This window comes from Scyliorhinus canicula, chromosome 2 (genome assembly GCF_902713615.1).
Source record: "Scyliorhinus canicula chromosome 2, sScyCan1.1, whole genome shotgun sequence".
In the NCBI taxonomy this organism is placed as follows: domain Eukaryota; kingdom Metazoa; phylum Chordata; class Chondrichthyes; order Carcharhiniformes; family Scyliorhinidae; genus Scyliorhinus; species Scyliorhinus canicula.
Window position 1 is genome coordinate 48165022 of NC_052147.1, and position 17936 is coordinate 48182957.

Consider the following 17936-nt stretch of genomic DNA (forward strand, 5'->3'; position numbering starts at 1 on the left):
TCTGGAGACATGGCTGCAAGATGGTCAGGACTCGTAACTAAATATTCCAGTTGTAAAAATGCAACCTGGTCAAACTGGAGGAATGGCTGAGAAGAACATAGAACATAGAACAGTACAGCACAGAACAGGCCCTTCGGTCCTCAATGTTGTGCCGAGCCATGATCACCCTACTCAAACCCACATATCCACCCCATACCCGTAACCCAACCCACCCCCCCCCCCCCCCCCCCCCCCCCCCTTAACCTTACATTTATTAGGACACTACGGGCAATTTAGCATGGCCAATCCACCTAACCCGCACATCTTTGGACTGTGGGAGGAAACCGGAGCACCCGGAGGAAACCCACGCACACAGGGGGAGGACGTGCAGACTCCACACAGACAGTGACCCAGCCGGGAATCGAACCTGGGACCCTGGAGCTGTGAAGCATTTATGCTAACCACCATGCTACCCTGCTGCCCCAGGGTGACAAGAAAGGAAGAAAGGGTGACAAAACCGATTGAAAAGAGGCATGAAAAGAAACTGGAAAGGATAAGAAAATTAATATTGTACAATTATTTTAGGAACAAATTTAGATAGGAAAATTATAGAGGGGGAGAAATATCCTTGGTGATTAAGCATGAAGTTACTTCACTGGTAAGAAAGGACATAAGAGGTAAGCAGGCAGTGGAGACTTTATGAGTAGAATGAAAAAATTGAAAATGATTCATCACCGTGCTGAAAGTCATTTTAGGCCACCTAGTAGCAGTTGTCAAGTGGCATTGTTGTATAGCTACAGAGATTAAACAAGTATATAGCAAAAGTAGTCATCTTAATGGGGAGTTTTATCTTGCACATGGGTGGGATAGGCATCTGTCAGAAGGGTAGTGAATTTCTTTTATGTTTCTGGGACAGTTTTCTGAAATAATATGTTGTACAACTAACAGGGAAAGGCATGGTAAATTTAGTTAGCAGCCTAATTGGACATGCATTTCTTTAATAGCGATCAAAATAGAATTGATTTCGATGTGCTTGTAAGAAAGAAACCTGAAGGTAGGTTTCTAGATTTAGGTGAGATTCACTTCAATGCAATGAAACAGAGACTGCCCACAGTAAACCAGGCAAATGGCTGGTTTAGTACAGTGACTAAACTAAAATTGTAATGCAGAACAATGCCAGCAGCGCTGGTTCAATTCCTATACCGGTCTCCCCGAACAGGTGCCGGAATGTGGAGACTAGGGGCTTCAGTAACTTAATTGAAGCCTACTTGTGACAATAAGCAATTATTATTATTATTAAATCCATTTATGGGTAGCAAAGCAGAAGGTCAGTGGGAGTTGTTGAAAAATAATTTAATGTGAAATAGATACGGGTTATACCCCGAAGAGACAAGAATTCCACTTGCCAAAAAATCCATGGATGACTAGAGATAACAGACATAAATCTAAAAGGAAAAGCATGTAAAAATGCAACCTGGTCAAACTGGAGGAATGGCTGAGAAGAAAGGGTGACAAAACCGATTGAAAAGAGGCATGAAAAGAAACTGGAAAGGATATCAAAATTAATATTGTACAATTATTTTAGGGAAAAAAAGATGGTCAGGAGCAACGGGCCTCTTAGATACTGTTAATGGTGATATGGTTTATGAAAATGCAGAATGGTGAACAAGTTGAATACTGTCTTTGCATCAATACTTCCAATAGAGGAAGAAGTCAGCAGGCCAGACATCTCCAGGAAACTAATACTGAATCGGGAACAGGAACTCATCAAAATTACATTGAGTGACATCTACAGAACTAGATGATTTGCATCCCTAAATTTAAAGGAAGTATATGGATTTGGGTCACCATTTAAGGATAGAACAGGCTAAAGAGGCTGAATGGCCTAATTTGTCTGATGGGAAAAGTGGTGAATAGTCAGGCTAGTAATGGAGGGAGTTAATTCCAGGAGTATCTCTGTCCTCAATAATTGTGGGGTTCAGTACTCGAATGCAAGAGACAAAGCTAAAATTATTTGCAAAAATCTTTAGCTGAAGGTAACGAATGGGGTCATCCTATTCCGCTTCCTCCCTAGGACCCCGCAGAGGCAAGTGTGCAGCAAGTCAGTTCACTCTGCATAATATTAAGAAGCAGCTGGATTCAGCTATGAGACTTGCAAGCAGATTTTTCTATCAGCGTTCACTGTCATTTCTATTGAGCTATGAAGTAGGTTCTGCATCATAGTCTTGTTTAAATTTCTGAAAAATTATTGTCAATCTCAAGAGTTCAATCTAAAACGGTGTTGGAATACAGATTTGCAGAGATTGGTCTTGGCAGAAATTGTAGGAAAAAATCTTGTTAATGTATAAATTTTTATCATCAAAATACCTAGCGTACTGCATATAAAGATGTTGAACTTACAACGGTGTACAAAATGTTAAAGAAAAATAAATTTTAAGAAAGGTTTTACGTCATATGATTAGATATCGCTGGTATAAAAGGTGAACACAAATGTTTTGAGTCTGTGTGGTAAACTGATGTGTGATGACAGCTGGATTGAGGCTGATGCGATGGGTTTCTCATCAGGAAGCCAGTGTTTTATGCACATGAGAAAAGCTATATTTATTTGACATACAAAACGGCCTACATAAAATACATGAAAAAAATGATATGGTAACGATGATGACACATGCCAGTGTGACAGACTTTATAACTTATTCATTACGGTACAGATGAAACCGTAACTTCATTGCAGTGTTACTTTAAGCCTACTTATGACAATAAAGATTATTATAAAATAAGCAGAATGTATAAATTCCGCAGCACGGTAGCATGGTGGTTAGCATAAATGCTTCACAGCTCCAGGGTCCCAGGTTCGATTCCCGGCTGGGTCACTGTCTGTGTGGAGTCTGCACGTCCTCCCCGTGTGTGCGTGGGTTTCCTCCGGGTGCTCCGGTTTCCTCCCACAGCCCAAAGATGTGCGGGTTAGGTGGATTGGCCATGCTAAATTGCCCGTGGTGTCCTAATAGTAAGGTTAAGGGGGTGAGTTGTTGGGTTACGGGTATAGGGTGGATATGTTCGTTTGAGTAGGGTGATCATTGCTCGGCACAACATCGAGGGCCGAAGGGCCTGTTCTGTGCTGTACTGTTCTATGTTTTATGTTCTATTGGGATTCAAGTGCTCACCTCGCTGGCTTCTCATCTTCCACCCTACCTAAACTTGTGCTCATCCAAAACTGCCCATATCTTAACTCACAAAAAATTCTACTCAATTCAACACCTATCCTTGCTCCCAGTTGCCAACGCCTCATCATTATTGTCAAATTTCTCCATGGCTTCGCCTCCTCTATCTCTGTAATCTCTTCTAGCCCAATCACCCTTCCAAGAGTTCTGCTTTCCTTCTGCACTCCTGATTTTAATCCCCCCCCTCGCCATTGGCAGCCATGCTTTTAACTGCCTTGACCCTAAGCCCTGGGATATTTTCCCTATACCTCTCTTCCTCACTTTGTACCTCTCTGTTCTTTAAAATGCTCCTTAAAATCTACCTTAAATGTCCTGTTACCTCCTTCTACAATCAGCATCAAATGTTGTTTAAATTATTGTGAAGCACTTTGGAGAATTTTACTATGTTAAAAGTGTGATATGAAAGTTGAGATGTAACTGGCCATCATAAAGTTAGCAATTTTCAAAAGTGTTTCAAGTTGTGGTGTAGTACTTTCCACCAGATTTGTTAGATAACCTAGTTTAGAATAATAACAGGGTTACTTCAATTGGTTCCTACCCTTTCCTTATGGAGAGCAATTGGCTGGAATTCTTGCTCCAAAGTTCTATCTTATTGGCCCTTGCTGATCATTCACGTGAGTGGCCTTAGATTAGGCAAGTCACGATGTTGTGATGCGAGCATTATTTAATAACCTTATTTAATAAGCCAATAGAATCTGCCCATCAAGAATCCAATATGAATGATGGTGACCTAAAAGAGATGCTGGAATGCTTCTGATGCCCATGAAAGTGTACCCCAGCAAAGAACCAGTGTCTGCAGAAGGAGAAAGAATTGCCCGTGAAAATCATCAAGGTGCATGAGGAGGAAAGGCATGGACTAAGAAAAGGCTATTTAATCCACCAAGTACAATGAAAAAGATTAAAGAGGCTCTTAATTTTGGGGAGGCTGGGATCCAGATGGCTAAAAGATGTGCTTCTAAATAAGATACGTGAAGGAAGCAGGGGTGGGATTGCAGCAAATGGACAAGAAACCAGAGATGGTGCATTCTTTGATGTATTTGGGGTTGCAGCAGTAAATTGGGGTAAGATCATAGAGGCATTTGTAAAGGAAGTTGATGATTTTGAAAGTCTGCTCTGATTTGTTTTTTAATTTGATGCAAAAATGCAAAGAACCATCATTAGATCTAATGATTAACTAATGGATGGAAAGAGAGAGCCTGTTCGCCTTGATTAAATCAGGTTCTGGTTTGAATTTCCTGGTTTCTTCTTTTAAATTGGTGCATTTATTTTTCTTTGAATCCCTCATGGATGTTGGACGGGTGACTTCCGGTGGTGGCATGCAGGTGGAGGTGGCACTTTAGGTGGCTCTGCTATATTTTGGAGCAGAGCTCTTCATTGGGTAGCATAATGGGATTTCTTCAGAGACCCTGGACGTTTTCAGGGTGCAAATTGAATTTAGGGAAAAGTGAGGGATGTGGGGCAAATGTGGGCAAGTGGGACTAGCTTAGTGATAGGAACTGGGTGGTATGGACAAGCTGGGCCAAAGGGCCTGTTTCCCGGCTGTAAACATCTGTGACTGAGTATTTTGTGGTTGCTCCATAAGAAGAGCGGGGAAGGGGGGCTGTCATTGCATCTGGTGGCATCTCATTTTGGGTATCTGGGGGTGCAGGTGCCCCGAGATTGGACATGGCTACAGAAGTTTAATTTCACTAGCTTGTTGGGTTAGGTGAAGGCTGTGTTGCTGAGGTGGGCCAATCTCCCTCTGTTGTTGGCGGGCCGGGTGCAAGCAGTAAAGATTAATGTTTTGCCACGATTCTTGTTCTTGTTTTAGTGCCTGCGGTCTTTTTGCACAAGGCGGCTTTATAATAATCTTTATTAATGTCGCAAGTAGGCTTATATTAACACAGCAATGAAGTGATTGTGAAAATCCCCTAGGCTCCACACTCCGGCGCCTGTTTGGTACATTGCAGGAGAATTCAGAATGTCCAATTCACCTAACAAGCACGTCTTTCGGGACTTGTGAGAGGAAACCGTAGCACCCCGAGGAAACCCACGCAGACACGGGGAGAATGTGCAGACTCCACACAGACGGTGATCCAAGCCGGGTCGAACCCGGGTCCCTGGCGCTGTGAAGCAACTGTGCTGACCACTGTGCTACTGGGCTGATCTTTGTTTGTTTGGATGGGGAAGGTGATACTGCAGAAGGATTGCTGGGGGAAAGGGGGGGGGCTAGGCCTCCTAAATTTGATGTTTTACTATTGGGTGACATGCAGAGAAGATTCGGGGGTGGAGCAGGGAGAGAGGGTGAAGATGGAGGCGGGCTCCTGCAGGGGGTCGTTGTCGCAGACGCTGGCAACGGTGGTGGTGGCCACATTGAAGATCTGGAAGCAGTTTAGGCAGCATTTTAGTTTGGCAGCTGGGTCATTGAGGATGTCGATTAGGGGGAATCATGGGTTTGAACCGAGGAGGGTGGACACAAGGTTCTGGGATAGGAAGAGAGGGAGATTAAGAAAATGAAAGATTTGTTTCTGGGAGGGCGAATGTGAGTTTGAGGATTTGGGCAAGATGTTTGGGCTAGCACTGGGGAGAAGTTCCAGGTATATGTAGGTGCTGGACTTTGCAAGGAAGGACTGCCTGACCTTTGTGATATCGCCTGCCTCCTGGTTGCTGGAGGCGATGCTGTCAGCGTGAAGATTTTGGAGGACAGGTTGTCCATGAAGGAGTTAAAGTGAAGTGGGAGGAAGAGTTGGTGGTGCTGGAGGAGGGTCTGTGGTGCGGGGAAAGTAAATGCCTTGACTTTGTACGTGTGCTGGTTCTTATACAGTTCAAGGTAGTGTACAGAGTGCACCACCTTACAAAATCTAGATCAGCTGGCTGTTCGAGGGGGTGAAGGATGTCTATGAACGATGTGGGATGGGCCCTGCAAACCATGTTCATATGTTTTGGTCCTGCCCGAAGCAGGAAAGGTTTTTGAGGATGGTGCTCGGCACCATCTCGGGGGGGTCTTACAAGTGGACGTGGAGCGCAGTACCCTAGAGGCCATAAACAGGTTGCCTGACCAGTCGGAGCTGCAGGTGGGTGCTGGGGTGGACATTTTAGCCTTTGCGTCACTGATTGCTCGTAGGCGGGTCTTGTTGGGGTGGATGTCAGTTTCTCCACCCTGTGCCTCGGCATGGCGGAGGTTCTGCTGGAGGTTTTGACCTTGGAAAAGGTGAAATTTGCTTCAAGGAGGGACGAGTAATGGGTTCTACAATTGTTGGGGTTTATCATGCACTTTCGGGAGCTGGTTACCGTTGTTTGTTGAGGAGGGGGATCAATGGGGGGCTTTGTTGGGTTGTTGTGAATTATAAAACTGTTGAAAATTTGTTGAATAAAAATACTTATTTTTAAAAATAGATGTTGGGAGGGTCAAACAGCCCTTTTTCTTAATTTTGTGGCAAAAAGGTTGGTTGTCATGGCATGTCCAGGTGAGTGATTCAGAATGACTTGGTCTTTAGCAGGTTAAAGTTTCCGTCCATTAACTATAAATATGCATAATATTCAGGTAATGAGTCCAAGGCCTTTGTATTGATGGGGAGAGTAGGTGTTTAGGAGGTGGGTTTGTCAGCACTACCTCTCACTTCAGATTTGAAAGAAAATAATTTGAGAGGCTGAATTCAAAGGATAAATTTACACTGAATACCATCTGGCTTCCTTTTTACTATATATTTTGTAATTCACCAGAGCTAGAGGTAGTCAAACGCTACAATTACTGTATACAGTGAATCTGTGAACTGCTGCTATTTAATTAAATTGAATTCTGCAATGATTGTAAATATCTTCCATTTGATAGATTCTGTCATTCTTAGAATATCCAGCACAGATTCTTTGATTAAAGTTGGTGAGCTGCAATATACTGGCTATTTTTGAATGTAATGTAAGGTGATTAAAATGCAGTCTTTACTTAAGTCTTTACTTTGCTGTCAACATGCAGATATTTTCTAAGGTCTCTGTTGCTGTTAAATTCCATTGCGCTGCACAAAATGTGGGTTTCAAACCAGCGTGGAACAATCTCTCAGGTTGCAAATGGAATAAATGTTTTTAATATGATTAACCGTTCCAACATTTTGCTGCAATTTGCAGTTTAGTAAAATTACATTTATTTTGAATGGATAATCCACAGGGAATCGGAGTCACAAGACTAGGTTTTACTTGTGTTGTCCTTACTGATGATCCTTGATCTGATTTGTTAGAGCTGTGTGCACAACCTCCCTTATCAGTCATCTTCAAAGGGTGACTTTGCACCAAGGGCAAAACATTAAAGCTGCAATTTTTAAAGTGATATTGCATCTTAAGACGTATAGCTGTGATTAGCATTCTTTCTTCTTAATAATCTGTTGCAATTTGAAAATTAAGCAAATGTAAAAATAAATGTAGTTAGTAGAAAGCATTAAACCTGGTATGTATTTCACTTAAAATATTAACAACCTGGGGAAAATGCTGTATTAATCATAGTGACTACATGTTGGATTGTTGCATAAGACTCTATAACCTAAACATGTAGCAAATAGGCTGGAAAGATTTATCATTATTTCACTGTGTATACCAATGACATAGATGAAGAAATGGAGAGTTGTAAATTTTGCAAATAAGTCTGTTAGGGTTTACAATAAATTCAGTACATAGGTGCAAGAATATCCCAAGGGACACAACCCAGTTAAGTAAATGGGAAAATCGATGGTGAATGGAGTTCAGTGTGGGGCTATGTGGGTTCATCCACTTTGGACCTGAAGGACAAATCAGAATATTTTCATAATGAGGGGAAGCTAAGAGTTGCAGAGAAACAAAGGGATTTGGGTGCCCATGTGCATTTGGACAAAAAGTAATCAAGAAAGCTAATGAAATGTTAGCCTTCATGCCAACGGGGTTGCAATATAAAAGTGAGGAATTGATACTTTAGTTAATTGGTTAGACGCCACCTGGAGTAATTCTTTCAGATTGTGTGTCCATTTTTTGTGTTCTAATTCTTGAAGTAATGAGCAAAATACTCTTGGGCAAGTTTCTGCATTGGGGGAATAAGGTTATCTGACATTCCTTTTCCAAAGCACTTTGTGATCGATCTTATTGTGAAAACATCGACCATTGAAGGTTTAATATGCCAATACAGCTTCAATTTTATGGTGCAATCTGCCATGTGAACCTATTGAGTGAGTTTCATAGTCCTGACCTTTTCCACCGTCTCTCAGGTCCCATCATGTGACCGTGTTCAAGCCAGATGCTAGGTTGCTGTCTAATTTGCAAAACTCCTTTTATTTGCACTCATTTCATTTTTGGTTCATTCCAGTGGGTTGTCCTCCCCACAGTCTTTGACCACAGGAGGAGAGGCATTTGAGGATGAGAGGAAGGGTAGAGGAATCATGACCATGGTCATATAGAATTAATGAAGTGATTGCAGTCAATCTCTATGAATTAAAGAGGAGTTGCTGAAAAGGGAGGAGTGAGGATAGTGAGGGAAGATTAAAACTTAAAAGGATAAAGGAAAAGGACAAATGAGAAATGAAGGATAAAGAACAAATCCTGTGCATCATGGCTTTAAAGCAAAAATAGAAAGGGAAAGGTGAATTAATTTTGCCTGTGATGGGTGAAATGGACACCTGGGATGTTTTAATTATTTTTATTCTCTAAAAATTTCTCCTTTTTTTTAATGCAGGTGGCAGGATCTGTTCCTTTTCTCCATGTATTGAACAAGTACAACGCACCTGTCTTGCTATGACTGAGCAAGACTTCATGGATATCAAGATATTTGAAATTCTGCTCCGTGTTTATGATGTCAGGACTGTGAGTCTGCAGCTCCCTGACCTTGGTACAGGAGGCATCAATAGCCAGGACACACCAGCTGACCTGAAGAACCAATCAAAGGAAAACAGCTGGAGTGATTCACAGCAGGGAACCACCCAGTTTAAAAGTGGTGCACCACTGCGAGAGATGGCTGGTCACACTGGGTATTTGACCTTTGCTACAAAATACCTCTCCTAGGCACTGACAAATGTTAATTTGAACATTTTATTTTCTTTCCCAAAAATAAATCTGGAATCAAATGCCGCAGAGAGTTGCATTTTTGTGGTTTTTGGTGCAGTAAAGCATGCCAAGAATGAATGCAAGAGCATAATAACCTTTAACTTTTTTTTTGCAGAAACTGTCAAGAGAAACAGCATTGAATTGAATGTAAAATAAAAACATGGGCTGCAAATGGAATGAATCAGTGGGCTCCAAACCACTTATAAATTCCATGTGGGCATGTTGCGCTGGTCTCCTTTCATTGGTCCTTTGTTTCTTTAGGAGATTTTTAAAATTTAATTGATTTTCTAATAAACGTTTTATACACAATATTAAGTGACTTTTGTTTACAGTGAACTTTGGTAAATACTGGTATAATGTGACACAGACTGAGGCCACATGCACACAAGCATTAAATAATTGGAGAGTGACTTTGATGGCAGACATATTTGGTGTTGTTTGTTATGTGGCATGAAAACGTTCCAACTTTCCACTCATGTCGAAACACCACGTTGCAGCGTTTGGAAATGTTGGCAAGCTGGAAAATTCATTTACGGGTTCACACTTCTGTCTATATTTTGAATTTTAAGTACGGCAAGACAGCAAGGTCCCGAGACTTGTCTTTCTGTACAGAATATTCGATTGATTTCAAATTTAGTTTTGGAACTCAAAAAAAACTTCAACGTTTGAGGGCCAAGTGACCCATGTAGGCATCTTCCCTAGATGCCCCCTCTAGCTTATCAGGTGCTTAAATTACTGATTTCTGTCGTCTACAGCCTGCTTGGAAGGCCGGCCAAATCCCTTTTTGTGTAAAGAATATTTCCTGACACCAGCATGAGCTGCCATGGAAAGTATAGAAAGAGACCAGCTAAACCTTCAGGTTTGACCCATCCACAACATCTCGAAGTGCTCTACAGAAAATGAAATACTTTTTCAGCAGCGTCACTATTGTAATGTTGAAACATACCAGGCAATTTGCAGGCTTCACCGGAAAATCCCAAAAACCAGTGATAATTTAAATGACCAGATTCATCTATTTTTACTTGTTGGCCAAGGGATATGGGTTGGCTGAGATATCTGGCAAATTCCCTGTTCTTCAAAAAATGTAATTTTGTCCACCTGAGAGAGTTGACAGGGCTCTTAAAGTCTCATCTGAAATGTGGCACCTCGAGCAGTGAAGCTTTCCTTTTGTGCACTGAGTGTCAACCTAGATTCTGTACTCTATAGGGGGAGATGGTGGCACAATCTAACGTCACTGGACTAGAAATCCAGAGGTCCAATTAATGTTCTGGGAACCCTGGTTCAAATCCTACCATGGCAGCTCGTGGAATTTAAATACAATTAATAAGTCTGGATAATAAAGCTAGCCTCGGTAATGGTGGCCATTAAACTATCATCGTTTGTGTAAAAACCCATTTAGTTCACTGATGTCACAAGGGTAAGGGAATCTACCATTCTTATCCGGTCTGGCCTACACTCTTTTTTTTCGAAGAGGTCAATAAATGGCTGCCACCTTCGGGCAAACCCTAGTAGCGAACCTCTCAAGGCGAACTTGACTTTCTCTAGGCCAAGAAAGCTCGCCATGTCCAATAGCCATAATTCCGCCCTCGGGGGCTTTGAGTCCCTCCATGCTGACAGTATTCGTCGCCGGGCTACCAGGGAAGCAAAGGCCAGAACTTTGGCCTCTCTCTCTTCCTGCACTCCCGGGTCCTCCGAAACCCCAAAGATTGCCACCTCCGGGCTCATTACCACCCCAGTTTTCAATACCTGGGACTTGACACCTGCGAATCCCTGCCAATACCCCCTGAGTTTAGGGCACGACCAGAACATGTGTACATGGTTAGCCGGCCCTCCGGCGCATCTAGCACACTTGTCCTCCAGCCTGAAGAATCTGCTCACCCGGGCCACCGTCATGTGGGCCCAGTGCACGACCTTAAACTGGATCAGGCTGAGCCTGGCGCATGTTGCGGTCGTGTTTACTCTGCTCAGGGCTTCTGCCCAAATACCGTCCTCCAGTCCCCCCCCCCCAGCTCCTCCTCCCACTTAAGCTTCAGGTCCTCGGTCTGCGTATCCTCAGCTCTCATTAGCTCCTTGTAGACGTCTGAAACTCTACCCTCTCCCCTAGAAACTACCCTGTCCTGCCTCCCCTTCGGCGGGAGACGTGGGAAGGACGGCACCAGTCTGCGTACAAAATCCATCACCTGCAAGTATCTAAAGTCATGCCCTCTCGCCAGCCCAAACGTCTCCTCCAGCGCCCTCATGCTCGGAAAGCTCCCTTCCAGGAACAGATCCCCCATCCTCACAATCCCCGCCCTCCTCCACAGTCGATACCCCCCTGTCCATGTTCCCCGGGGCAAATCAGTGGTTGCCACAGATTGGGGTCCACACCGATGCTCTTATCTCCCCTACATGCCTCCTCCACAGGCCCCAGATCCGAAGAGCCGCCACCACTATCGGGCTGGTGGAGTACCGTGCCGGCGGAAGTGGCAGAGGCGCCGTGACCAGGGCTGCTAAGCCAGTGCCCCTGTACGAAGCAGCCTTCTTCCGTTCCCAAACCGACCCTGCACCCATTTCCTTATCATCGTTATGTTGGCCGCCCAGTAATAGTTGCTGAAGTTCGGCAACGCCAGCCCCCCTTCTCTTCTGCTTCTTTGAAGCATCACCCGCGGGGACGTCCCTGCCCATACAAATCCCAGAATAATTTTATTCAGCCTCTTGAAGGAGGACTGCGGGATAAAGATGGGGAGACACTGAAAAACAAACGAGAACCGCGGGAGAATCGTCATCTTAACAGTCTGCACCCTCCCCACCAATGACAGCGGGAGCGCATCCCACCTCCGGACCTCCTCCCTCATTCGTTCCACCAGTCGGGACAGGTTGAGCTTATGCAACCTGCCCCAGTCCCGTGCCACCTGAATCTCCAAATATCGGAAACTCTCCCCCACTAGCCTGAACGGCAACCCCTTCAGCCGACTCTCCTGCCCCCTCACCTGAATTACAAACAACTCACTCTTAGCCATGTTCAGTTTGTATCCGGAGAACCGGCCAAATTCCCTCAGGGTTGCCATAATACCGTCCATCCCCACCATTGGGTCTGATATATATAACAGCAGATAATCTGCATATAATGAGACTATGTTCCACTTCTCCCCGGACCAGACCTTCCCAGCCCCTAGAAGCTCTCAGTGCAATTGCCAGCGGCTCTATGGCCAGCGCAAACAGCAGTGGGGAGAGGGCAGCCCTGTCTTGTTCCACGGTGCAGTCTAAAGTAGTCCTATGTCGTCCTGTTCGTCCTTACACTCGCTTCCGGGGCCTGATACAATAGCCTAACCCAGTCGATGAACCCCGCCCTGAACCCGAACCGTTCCTAGTACTTCCCACAGATAATCCCACTCGATCCGGTCAAAAGCCTTATCCGCATCCATGGCAACCACTATCTCTACCTCCCTACTCTCCGGGGGCATCATAATCGCGTTGAGCAGCCTTCTTATGTTGACCACCAGCTGCCTCCCCTTTACAAACCCGATTTGGTCCTCCACAATTACATCCGGTACACAGTCCTCAATTCTGGTCGCCAAAATCTTGGCCAGTAACTTGCCGTCTACGTTGATCAAGGAGATCGGCCTGGATGGCCCACAGCCCGGGTCCTTATCCCGTTTCAGAATGAGCAAGCTGGTGGCCTGCGACATAGTCGGGGGTAAACTCCTTTTGTCTCTTGCCTCGTTAAAGACCCTGACCAGCACCGGCCCCACTATCCCGGCAAATGTTTTGTAAAGCTCCACTGGATACCCATCCAGCCCCGGGGCTTTACCCGCCTGCATGTCCTTCAGACCCCCAATACCTCTCTGATCCTGACCAGGGCCCCCAGTCTGTCCACCAACCCCCTCCTCACTCTTGGGAAGGTCAGTCCGTCCAGGAATCGCCTAATTTCTCTCCCCCGGGTGGTTCCAAAGTGTACAGCTTCCTGTAAAAGTCCCTAAAGACCTTCTTCAGCCCTGCTGGATCACCCACTAGATTACCTTCCCTATCCACGACCTTCCCTATTTCCCTAGCCGCTTGCTGCTTCCCTCTTCCTCAGTTGCTGCGCAAGCATTCTACTGGCCTTCTCCCCATGCTCATAAATCGCACCTTTTACCTTTCTAAGCTGCTCTACAGCCTTGCCTGTAGTCAGCACCCCAAACTGGGCCTGCAGCCTCTGTCATTTCCTGAGTAACTCTGGCCTCGGGGATTCCGCGTACCTCCTGTCCATCCATAGAATTTCCTTAATCAGTTGGTCCGTCTCTACCCTATCCATCCTGTCCCTGTACGCCCGGATTGAAATCAGCTCCCCTCTCACCACTGCCTTAAGTGCCTCCCAGAGCACCGCTGCCGAGACTTCTCCAGTATCGTTCACCTGCAGGTAATTCTGCATGCATTTCCTCAGCCTCTCACACACCGCCTCGTCCACGAGTAATCCAACTTCCAGCCTCCATGGTTGGCGCTGAAAGCTGTCCTTACTAAACTGCAGGTCTACCCAGTGCGGAGCATGGTCCGATATGGCAATTGCCGAATATTCTGCTCCTACCATTCCGGCCAGCAGGTCCCTACTCACAACAAAGTAGTCAATTCGGGAATACATCTTGTAGACGTGGGAGTAGTACGAGAACTCCCTCGCCGTCGGCTGACTAAGTCTCCACAGATCTGCTCCCCCCCCCCCATTTGATCCATGAACCCTCTCAGTTCCTTTGCCATCACTGGCAACCTGCCCATTCTTGAGCATAACCGGTCCAGGCTCTGGTCCAGGACTTTATTAAAGTCCCCACCCATGATCAACTTGCGCAAGTCCAAGTCGGGGATCTTTCCTAGCATCCTCCTAATAATATCCACATCGGCCCAATTAGGGGCATACACACTGACCAGGACTACTCTCACCCGTTCGAGCATACCCCTCACCAGAACGAACCTGCCACCCCATCCACGACTGCCCTCCGCCTCAAATTGTATCCTTTTATTAATCGCCCTCGTCTTAGAATGAAGCCCCGAATGAAAGACCTGACCGACCCAGCCCTTCCTTAACCTAACCTGGTCTGCCACTTTCAGGTGCGTCTCCTGCAACAAGACTATGTCCGCCTTCAGAACCCGCAGATGCGCAAACATACGCGCCCTCTTCACTGGCCTGTTTAACCCTCTAACATTCCAGGTGATCAGCCTGGTTGGGGGGCACTTAGCCCCCCCCCCCCCCTTTGCCGATCAGCCATCCCCTTTCCTTGGCCAGCCCCCCAGCCATGTGTCGCGCTTCCTCTGGCCCGCCTCCTGGCCAGCTCCACCCATGACCTCCTCACTGTCACAATGTCCAGTTTGCATCCCCGTCAGCAGACAACTCTTCCCCCCAGCAACACCATCCTATCACCTAACCCCTGCTCTAGTCCAACTATATGGACACCCACCACCTCGGCTTCCGTTGACTAGCTGCACTCAGCTAGCCTGGGGCTCCCAGCCTCGGCACCAGCCCATCTCCCATCCATTGTTCCCAGTCACCCTGACCCCTCCACACCACTTCCCCAGATCAGCCCTAATTAAGCAAACACTCTATACAAGTCATAAACAACCCCCACAATAGCACAATTCAAGTTAAACAAGAAAAAAAAGAGATAAGAAATAACAGGAACTCTTCAGTCCTAGCCATGCAGACACAGAAAAAGATTGTACAAAGTTCCCCTGAAGCATCCATTTTAACCCAACCCTTTTAACTGTTTTCTTTATTAATTCCCACCCAGCCGCAAACTCCAACTAAGCAAAGAGCCCAAACAGGAAACATGCAGGAAAACCACGCAAAAACAAGAAAAAAAAAGATGCATCCCAAAACGGGCGAGATACCACATATACTTAAAAGCTCTAACATGAGTCCAAACGTCCTCCACTCAGGGCCAGCCCTTGCTTCTTAACAAAGTCCATCGCCTCTTCGGGTTCCTCGAAATAGTGGTGCTGACCCTTGTACGTAACCCACAGTCGCACCGGAAAAAGCAGCCCGAATTACACCTTGTTTTTATACAGTATCTCCTTCACCTGCCTGTAGCCTCCCCTCCTCCTGGCCACCTCCGTGCTCAAATCTTGGTACACACGCAGGGTGATATTGACCCAAATACAGCTTTGTGTGCCCTTTGCCCATTGCAGCACCCGTTTCTTGTCCAGGTACCTGTGAAAGCGTACCACCATTGCTCGTGGGGGACCCCCTTGTCGCAGCTGCCTCACCTGCACTCAATGTGCCCTGTCCACCACCGGCGGGCACGGGAACACCTCGTTCCCCAGCAACTTCTGAAACATACCCTCCACATATGCGGCAGCATCTAGCCCTTCTGCCCCCTCCGGGAGGCCCACGATTCTCACGTTCTGCCGGCGAGATCTGTTGTCCAGGTCCTCCAGCCTTTGCTGGTCCCTCAGCCTCCGAAACCCCACATCTGCCACCGTTTGAAAGTCAGCCTGCTCCTCCACTGACTTCTCCAACTGCTCGAGCTTCTCAGCCTGATCATCCTTTTTCCCACCCGATCGATCGACTTCTGAAGCGGCTCCAAGTTGTCACGCTTCAAAGCCAAAAAGCCCTCCTGCATAGTCTGCAGCAGCTGCTCCATTGTGGGCTGGACTGTCGGCTCCTTGCTGTGAACACCAGCCATGTTGGTCTGTCTTACAGCCTCCACTGTGCCCTTACTCAACCATTTCTTCTGCTGTTTACGGTCCCTCCGGCTTCTTGGGTCCATACAATTCTGTATGGGTCCAGTGCCTGAGTACTATTGCTTTCCAGTTCCGCGCTCAGAAGTGCAAAAATGTCAGGGGAAGAGGTTCAAAAGTCCGACCGAAATGGGAGCCACCAAATGTGTGACCTCCTCCCTCATAGCCGCCACCGGAAGTCGATCTGGCCTACTCTTAACTACCCTCCGAAATGGCCTAGCAAGCCATTCCGTTCAATGGTGTTTTGGTATGGTTAATAAATGCTGGCTTTGGGCAGCACGGTGGCCTAGTGGTTAGCACAACCGCCTCACGGCGCTGAGGTCCCAGGTTCGATCCCGGCTCTGGGTCACTGTCCGTGTGGAGTTTGCACATTCTCCCCGTGTCTGCGTGGGTTTCGCCCCCACAACCCAAAAATGTGCAGAGTAGGTGGATTGGCCACGCTAAATTACCCCTTAATTGAAAAAAATAATTGGCTAATCTAAATTTATATTTTAAAAAAATTTTTAAATGCTGGCTTTGCCGGCAACCCCGTCAATAAGAATAAAACACATCAGTGTCAAAGTGTCCCTCAGTCTGTGAAATGAGAGTGACATGACTGAATCAAGACTGGCAATGTGCATGTTGATGATGGGTCAGAACAATTGAAACAACAGAAAATATTGAAGACTTGAAGCTGTGTACACCTGATGTGCCATAATAGTGATGCAACAATTTAAAGGTGAACAAACCAGAGCTAAATGCAATTATCCTTTATAGTCAAACAAATTTGAACCTTTAATATCACCTTTTTAAAAGTGTGGTCAATATTGTGGAGCAAGGCAGACTTGCATTTATATAGCCCCCTTCACAATCCAAAGTGCTTTACACCCAATAAAGAACTTTTGAGATGTAGTGACTGTTGAAATCAACATTTCCTGGTGACCCAGTTAGATCAAAGCCCCTGAAACAAACCTTTGACTTGATCGATGATAGCAACACGACATCTTTATTTATTCTTTTGGTGACCGCTCATCTTTGGACTGTGGGAGAAAACTGGAGCAACTGGAGGAAACCTACGCAGACACGGAGGAGAAAGTGCAAACTGCACACAGTCACCCAAGGCTAGAATTGAATCCAGGTTTCTGGTGCTGTGAGACAGCAGTGCTAACCACTGTGCCACCGTGACCCAAAATGTGGGCATCGATCCCACTACCACTCACACGCTAAGCGAGCAGTCTATCATTGAGCTAATTGCCCCCAGTCAACCCAATAATGATCAGATAATCTGTTTTTGTGATGGTTGTTGATGGATAAATAATGACCAGGACACCAGGAATAATTCTCCTACCCTTCTTTGCAATAATGTCATGGAAACGTTTACATTCACCTGGGCAGGCAGATGGTTTTCTCATAGGAAAGGCAGCAGCTCCAACTGTCCAGCAGATTCTCGCTACTGTACTGGAGTGTGTAGATTCTTGGAGTTCCCACTTCCTGCAGTAGGCTTTGAATCTACGTCTTTCTGACTCTGGCGAGAGAGCTGGCAAATGAGCAGTCACCAAAAGAATAAATAAAGATGTGTTGCTGTCATCGATTCAATCAAAGGTTTGTTTCAGGGACTTTGATCTAACTGGGTCACCAGGAAATGTTGATCCATGAAGGACAGAGGATTGGAAATACGGATTGCAGACAAATATGGCCGGAAAATCAGAATGTAGTAACTTTAAAGTGCTTATGATGTCACAAGTTGAGCCTAATATATTATTTGAGTTGGATGATTTTCTGGATGACTGGAAGAACTACCACTGAGAGAAGTCACTCACCTAATAATCTATCCCACCAATCATTGAGAAAGACCATGGTTGATTACAGATTTACGATCACAGAGCAAGCTGGGGAGAAAAGAATTGCACATTGAATAGCATAGCTCCAGAGGATTTGGGAGCCATGCCCCTTTCAGCCAAATGGAGAATTATTAAATTGATATTACCCCATTCCTGAAACGTGCACAGTTTTTGGGATGAAGACAAGGCATGCACA

General features: G+C 45.7%; 1 protein-coding gene across 2 annotated transcripts in view; it reads left to right on the forward strand.

Moving 5' to 3' along the window:
- trmt61a (tRNA methyltransferase 61A) overlaps positions 1 to 9547 on the forward strand; it is a 75536-nt gene extending 65989 nt beyond the window's left edge. Inside the window, exon 4 of one of the 2 annotated variants that reach the window (XM_038777543.1) lies at positions 8869 to 9194. In XM_038777543.1, coding sequence (XP_038633471.1) covers positions 8869 to 9194 — 326 coding nt within the window. Of the gene's footprint in view, positions 1 to 8868 lie in introns of both variants that reach the window. The other variant, XM_038777552.1, reaches the window with a different exon arrangement.
- Positions 9548 to 17936: the final 8389 nt, after the last annotated feature.